At 38.4% G+C, this 8,490-nt stretch overlaps 1 protein-coding gene across 3 annotated transcripts in view; it reads left to right on the top strand.

Moving 5' to 3' along the window:
* Positions 1–2,014: 2,014 nt before the first annotated feature.
* LOC124008436 (endothelin receptor type B-like) overlaps positions 2,015–8,490 on the top strand; it is a 27,046-nt gene continuing 20,570 nt past the window's right edge. The window contains exons 1-4 of one of the 3 annotated variants that reach the window (XM_046319712.1): positions 2,015–2,242; positions 2,342–2,785; positions 3,817–4,492; positions 7,670–7,797. In XM_046319712.1, coding sequence (XP_046175668.1) covers positions 3,941–4,492; positions 7,670–7,797 — 680 coding nt within the window. In that variant the 5' untranslated portion in view covers positions 2,015–2,242; positions 2,342–2,785; positions 3,817–3,940. The remainder of the gene's footprint in view (positions 2,243–2,341; positions 2,786–3,816; positions 4,493–7,669; positions 7,798–8,490) is intronic. The other 2 variants (XM_046319710.1, XM_046319711.1) reach the window with 2 other exon arrangements.

Here is an 8,490-nt window from a genome sequence, read left to right as displayed (position 1 = left end):
AACTCAGTACAGTAAGGAGTTGAACTGTGACAGACAGACAGGGCAGGGCAGGACACAACTGAGTTTAGGAGCCCCAACTCAGTACAGTAAGGAGTTAAACATGTGACAGACAGACAGGGCAGGGCAGGACACAACTGAGTTTAGGAGCCCCAACTCAGTACAGTAAGGAGTTGAACTGTGACAGACAGACAGGGCAGGACAGGACACAACTGAGTTTAGGAGCCCCAACTCAGTACAGTAAGGAGTTGAACTGTGACAGACAGACAGGGCAGGGCAGGACACAACCGAGTTTAGGAGCCCCAACTCAGTACAGTAAGGAGTTGAACTGTGACAGACAGACAGGGCAGGGCAGGACACAACTGAGTTTAGGAGCCCCAACTCAGTACAGTAAGGAGTTGAACTGTGACAGACAGACAGGGCAGGGCAGGACACAACTGAGTTTAGGAGCCCCAACTCAGTACAGTAAGGAGTTGAACTGTGACAGACAGACAGGGCAGGGCAGGACACAACTGAGTTTAGGAGCCCCAACTCAGTACAGTAAGGAGTTGAACTGTGACAGACAGACAGGGCAGGACAGGACACAACTGAGTTTAGGAGCCCCAACTCAGTACAGTAAGGAGTTGAACTGTGACAGACAGACAGGGCAGGACAGGACACAACTGAGTTTAGGAGCCCCAACTCAGTACAGTAAGGAGTTGAACTGTGACAGACAGACAGGGCAGGGCAGGACACAACTGAGTTTAGGAGCCCCAACTCAGTACAGTAAGGAGTTGAACTGTGACAGACAGACAGGGCAGGGCAGGACACAACTGAGTTTAGGAGTCCCAACTCAGTACAGTAAGGAGTTGAACTGTGACAGACAGACAGGGCAGGGCAGGACACAACTGAGTTTAGGAGCCCCAACTCAGTACAGTAAGGAGTTAAACATGTGACAGACAGACAGGGCAGGGCAGGACACAACTGAGTTTAGGAGCCCCAACTCAGTACAGTAAGGAGTTGAACTGTGACAGACAGACAGGGCAGGACAGGACACAACTGAGTTTAGGAGCCCCAACTCAGTACAGTAAGGAGTTGAACTGTGACAGACAGACAGGGCAGGACAGGACACAACTGAGTTTAGGAGCCCCAACTCAGTACAGTAAGGAGTTGAACTGTGACAGACAGACAGGGCAGGGCAGGACAGGACGCAACTGAGTTTAGGAGCCCCAACTCAGTACAGTAAGGAGTTGAACATGTGAACTGTGACAGACAGACAGGACGAGGCAGGCAGGCAGGCAGGCAGGCAGGCAGGCAGGCAGGCAGGCAGGCAGGCAGGCAGGCAGGCAGACAGACAGACAGACCACCACAAGTACTTTGTCCCAAACGACACCCTTCAATATAGTGCCCTATGGCTCCTTGTCAAAACTAGTGCACTATATAGGGCCTGGTTTCCCAAACTCTGTCCCCGGCCCCTCCCCGCACCACCCATGGGTGCACGTTTTGGTTTTACCCCCCCCCCCCCTCTCCCTTAGCACTACACAGCCCCTTCAAATAATCACCGCTATATGATGAGATGGTTATTTGAATCAGCTGTGTAGTGCTAGGGGCGAAAAACAGTGGGGGGGGGGGGGGTGGGGGTTGATATAGAGACTCAGCCACTGAATCAACAGGAAACTTGTCCTCACCGTGTCGTAAAACCTCTCAGAAGTGTCATTTGTACGCTGCTACCAGTAAAATAAAGTTAACTGGTTTCATTTTGAATGTTCTTTTTATCTTGGTGTGCTGAGGTAGGAAGATGTGATCTGGTGGGGGCGGGGGGGGGGGGGTTGTTTACTTTTGGCATCATGTGAGTGGGGAGAGGAGAGGGTAGAGAGAGGAGGGGGTTAGAGAGTCAGAGGGGGAAAAGGGCAGACCGATCAACGTTTGGGAGGAGGGGCTTTGGTGAATTTTGTGTTATCTTGACTGTGAGAGAGGGAGGGACGGAAGAGAGAGAAGGAGGAGGAAGAGAGAGGAGGAGGAAGAGAGAGAAGGAGGAGGAGGAAGAGAGAGAAGAAGGAGGAGGAAGAGAGATTCAACAAGAGAAGAAAGCTCAGTCAGTACCACACAGCTGAGAGGGACTCTGCACTACAACACTACTCCTCTACAAATCCGGATAAAGCCGTTCGTTCTTCAAACAGATCAGAATATGGAGACATGAGGGTCATCTTTACAGGACTGCTTCTTCTGCTCTGACTGAGTTTGAGAGACCAGACTCAGCAACAAGGTGAGTGACTGTCTAAATGTATGAAGGTATTCACCGACAAAACTAGTCATACATCTGTCGTGTAAGTAGTTGTTATGACATCGGTGTCAAACGCTCCAGGATCAGCCGAGAGATCAGCCGAGAGACAGCCCTCGTCCAGGGCCAGCAGAGAGATCAGCAGAGACACAGCCCTCGTCCAGGACCAGCAGAGAGATCAGCCGAGAGATCAGCCCTCGTCCAGGGCCAGCAGAGAGATCAGCAGAGACACAGCCCTCGTCCAGGGCCAGCAGAGAGATCAGCAGAGACACAGCCCTCGTCCAGGACCAGCAGAGAGACCAGCAGAGAGACAGCCCTCGTCCAGGGCCAGCAGAGAGACCAGCAGAGAGACAGCCCTCGTCCAGAACCAGCAGAGACACAGCAGAGAGACAGCCCTCGTCCAGGACCAGCAGAGAGACCAGCAGAGAGACAGCCCTCGTCCAGGGCCAGCAGAGAGATCAGCAGAGACACAGCCCTCGTTCAGAGTCAGCAGAGACACAGCACTTATCCAGGATCAGCCGAGAGACAGTAATTGATTTTGACACCCCTGCGTTAAGGCATTGCAAATTGTTTGACTACAGTACAAACTGTAATATATGTAGGTAGGTTATAAGAGCTACATTAATATACATAGAGAGAGAGACAGGGGGAGAGGTGGTCCTTCTGTAGCTCAGTTGGTAGAGCATGGCGCTTGTAACGCCAGGGTAGTGGGTTCGATCCCCGGGACCACCCATACGTAGAATGTATGCACACATGACTGTAAGTCGCTTTGGATAAAAGCATCTGCTAAATGGCATATATTATTATTATATATTATTATTATATATTATAGAGAGACAGGAGAGAGAGAGACAGGAGGGAGAGAGAGACAGGAGATAGAGAGGTGGGGGGAGAGAGGTGGGGGGGAGAGAGACAAGAGAGAGAGAGAGACAGGGGGAGAGAGAGACAGGAGAGAGAGAGAGACAGGAGAGAGAGAGACAGGAGGGAGAGAGACAGGAGGGAGAGAGAGACAGGAGAGAGAGAGGTGGGGGGAGAGAGGTGGGGGGGAGAGACAGGAGAGAGAGAGAGACAGGGGGAGAGACAGGAGAGAGAGAGAGACAGGAGAGAGAGAGAGACAGGAGGGAGAGAGAGACAGGAGAGAGAGAGGTGGGGGAGAGAGGTGGGGGGAGAGAGACAGGAGAGAGAGACAGGGGGAGAGAGAGACAGGACAGAGAGAGAGACAGGAGGGAGAGAGAGACAGGAGAGAGAGAGGTGGGGGGAGAGAGGTGGGGGGGGGGGAGAGACAGGAGAGAGAGACAGGAGAAGAGAGAGACAGGAGAGAGAGAGGTGGGGTGGGGGGGTTATTTCATTGTTTATGTGTCAGTAATTGAAACAGGATACCAGTCAGTCTACTACAGATTGATCTTAATGACTCTGTTAGGACAGTAGAGGGGTTGGACAGTTCGTTTCAAGAAATATAAAGTACAAGAAAACCAAGAAATAAAGATTTGTGCCCCTCCACAAATCCTGTCCTTTGTCATATTAGCAATATTTCCTCTCCTTTTTCCCCTTTTCTCCAGAGGACCTGTGGAACCTCCCTAGTGGAATTCTGAATCACTGTGGAATCTAGAACTATCCTGCCTGGAATCCTCCATCTCTTCCCTGAACTGTTGAATACGTTCTAGAACAGGTTCTAGAGTCAGAATGGGTTCTACTGTTCCTGTTTCGTCCATGGTGTTAGTCCTGGTGGTGTTCCACACCTTCACAGCGGGACAGTGTCAGAGCCAACCCAGCCTGACAGGAAATCTCCCTGTCTCAGCCTTCCACAGTACAGACACCCCCCTGGGTCTACTACTGGACCCCCAAAACCCCTCCCAAAACCCCCAAGACATCGCATCTCTGAACCTCATTACCCCCATCTCATCCACACCCTCTCCTGACTCTGACGGTGGACACCAACATCTGAAACACGGACCCCATCCCCTCACCTCCAACACGTCGTCCCGGGCAGTGCGTGTTCAGCCTGTAGTACCCCCTGTCTGCCACCAGGTGACCTTCATAAAGACAGCTTTTAAATACATAAACACAGTGATTAGCTGTGTGATTTTCATGGTAGGGATGGTAGGAAACGCCACTCTACTGAGGATTATCTACCTGAATAAGACGATGAGGAACGGACCTAACGCCCTGATCGCCAGCCTGGCCCTGGGAGATCTGATCTATATCACTATAGATATACCCATCAACGTTTATAAGGTAAAAAAATATATATATATATTTTTACAGATGCCGTATCTTAATTTGATCTTGATTTTTCTTGCACAGAAATAAATGCAAAATTTTAGTGTATTCAAGGTTTAAAAAAAATAACAAATAAAAAATGCTTGTAAAGTTTGTAATTTCCACTTTGACACGAAATACAAACATGTATTCTATAGTAATATATATAATAATCAATGAAGTATATAGTAATATATTTAATAATATATTTAATAATCCATGAATTATATAGTAATATATATAATAATATATTAATTATATAGTAATATATATAATAATATATTTAATAATATATTTAATAATCCATGAATTATATAGTACTATATATAATAATATATTTAATAATATATTTAATAATCCATGAAGTATATAGTAATATATATAATAATATATATAATAATCCATGAATTATATAGTACTATATATAGTAATATATATAATAATCCATGAATTATATAGTAATATATATAATAATAATATATATAATAATATGTTTAATAATCCATTAATTATATAGTAATATATATAATAATATATTTAATAATCCATGAATTATATAGTACTATATATAGTAATATATATAATAATCCATGAATTATATAGTACTATATATAGTAATATATATAATAATCCATGAATTATATAGTAATATATATAATAATAATATATATAATAATATGTTTAATAATCCATTAATTATATAGTAATATATATAATAATATATTTAATAATATATTTAATAATCCATTAATTATATAGTAATATATATAATAATCCATGAATTATATAGTACTATATATAATAATAATATATATAATAATATGTTTAATAATCCATTAATTATATAGTAATATATATAATAATATATATAATAATCCATGAATTATATAGTACTATATATAGTAATATATATAATAATCCATGAATTATATAGTACTATATATAATAATAATATATATAATAATATGTTTAATAATCCATTAATTATATAGTAATATATATAATAATATATTTAATAATATATTTAATAATCCATGAATTATATAGTAATATATATAATAATCCATGAATTATATAGTAATATATTTAATAATAATATATAATAATATGTTTAATAATCCATTAATTATATAGTAATATATATAATAATATATTTAATAATATATATAATAATCCATGTATATAGTAATATATATAATAATCCATATTCTATAGTAATATATTTAATAATCCATGAATTATATAGTAATATATATAATAATATATATAATAATCCATGAATTATATAGTATATATATAGTAATATATATAATAATCCATGAATTATATATAATATATATAATAATATATATATAATAATATGTTTAATAATCCATTAATTATATAGTAATATATATAATAATATATTTAATAATCCATGAATTATATAGTACTATATATAGTAATATATATAATAATCCATGAATTATATAGTATATATATAGTAATATATATAATAATCCATGAATTATATAGTAATATATATAATAATAATATATATAATAATATGTTTAATAATCCATTAATTATATAGTAATATATATAATAATATATTTAATAATATATTTAATAATCCATTAATTATATAGTAATATATATAATAATCCATGAATTATATAGTACTATATATAATAATAATATATATAATAATATGTTTAATAATCCATTAATTATATAGTAATATATATAATAATATATATAATAATCCATGAATTATATAGTACTATATATAGTAATATATATAATAATCCATGAATTATATAGTACTATATATAATAATAATATATATAATAATATGTTTAATAATCCATTAATTATATAGTAATATATATAATAATATATTTAATAATATATTTAATAATCCATGAATTATATAGTAATATATTTAATAATCCATGAATTATATAGTAATATATTTAATAATAATATATATAATAATATGTTTAATAATCCATTAATTATATAGTAATATATATAATAATATATTTAATAATATATATAATAATCCATGTATTCTATAGTAATATATATAATAATCCATGTATTCTATAGTAATATATATAATAATCCATGTATTCTATAGTAATATATATAATAATCCATGTATTCTATAGTAATATATATAATAATCCATGTATTCTATAGTAATATATATAATAATCCATGAATTATATAGTACTATATATAATAATAATATATATAATAATACGTTTAATAATCCATTAATTATATAGTAATATATATAATAATATATTTAATAATATATTTAATAATCCATGAATTATATAGTAATATATATAATAATAATATATATAATCATATATTTAATAATATATATAATAATATATTTAATAATATATATAATAACATATTTAATAATCCATGAATTATATAGTAATATATATAATAATATATTTAATAATATATATAATAATATATTTAATAATATATATAATAATATATTTAATAATCCATGAATTATAATCTGCGTTTCCTGATGCTGCAGGACTGTTTTCATTGCTGTGAGAAACTGGCTCAAACTGGCTCAAACTGGCTCAAACTGGCTCAAACTGGCTCAAACTGGCTCAAACTGGCTCAATATAATACATCTAAATCCCACAAACTGAACTCTGGACCTCGAAGCCGGTACATTTACATTACATTTAAGTCATTTAGCAGACGCTCTTATCCAGAGCGACTGTTTGTTTTCATTGTTCCCCTCTAATCAGGGGACCTTGGACCCCAGGTGGGTGCAATGCCAAGTCAGCTAGATGTCCTTTAGATGGTTGGCCATTCTTGATACACACAGGAAACTGTTGAGAGTGGGGAAAAAACCTGCAGCGTTGCAGTTCTTGACGCGAGACCGGTGCACCTGACACCTACTACCATACCCCGTTCAAAGGCACTTAAATATTTCTGTCTTGCCCATTCTGTCCGTCCGTCCGTCCGTCCGTCTGTCTGAATGTTCTCTACATAGGCCACTACCAGAGTTGGTTATAAGCAGTGCACTAAACAGGGAATAGGTGTCTCCTCTCCTCTCCTCTCCTCTCCTCTCCTCTCCTCTCCTCTCCTCTCCTCTCCTCTAATCCTACCATCTCCTCCTCTATATTTTAGCTCCTGGCTGGCTCATGGCCGTTCGATGACAGCTCCATTGGTCTGTTCCTCTGTAAACTGTTCCCCTTCCTGCAGAAAGCTTCTGTTGGCATCACTGTACTCAACCTGTGTGCCCTGAGCGTGGACAGGTAAGACACACACACACACACACACACACACACACACACACACACACACACACACACACACACACACACACACACACACACACACACACACACACACACACACACACACACACACACACACACACACACACACACACACACTGAACTAAATAGGGAGGCCCTTTAGTACATGCTAGAAGGACTGGGAACTGAACTACATAGGAATAGGGAGAACCTTTAGTACATGCTAGAAGGACTGGGAACTGAACTAAATAGGGAGGCCCTTTAGTACATGCTAGAAGGACTGGGAACTGAACTACATAGGGAGAACCTTTAGTACATGCTAGAAGGACCGGGAACTGAACTACATAGGGAGAACCTTTAGTACATGCTAGAAGGACTGGGAACTGAACTACATAGGGAATAGGGAGAACCTTTAGTACATGCTAGAAGGACTGGGAACTGAACTACATAGGGAGAACGTTTAGTACATGCTAGAAGGACCGGGAACTGAACTAAATAGGGAGAACATTTAGTCCATGCTAGAAGGACTGGGAACTGAACTACATAGGGAGAACCTTTAGTACATGCTAGAAGGACTGGGAACTGAACTACATAGGGAATAGGGAGAACCTTTAGTACATGCTAGAAGGACTGGGAACTGAACTACATAGGGAATAGGGAGAACATTTAGTCCATGCTAGAAGGACCGGG

Source organism: Oncorhynchus gorbuscha, linkage group LG21 (assembly GCF_021184085.1).
Source record: "Oncorhynchus gorbuscha isolate QuinsamMale2020 ecotype Even-year linkage group LG21, OgorEven_v1.0, whole genome shotgun sequence".
Taxonomy (NCBI): Eukaryota; Metazoa; Chordata; class Actinopteri; order Salmoniformes; family Salmonidae; genus Oncorhynchus; species Oncorhynchus gorbuscha.
Note: the sequence above shows the minus strand (reverse complement) of the source record. Positions and strands in the feature narration are given on the sequence as shown.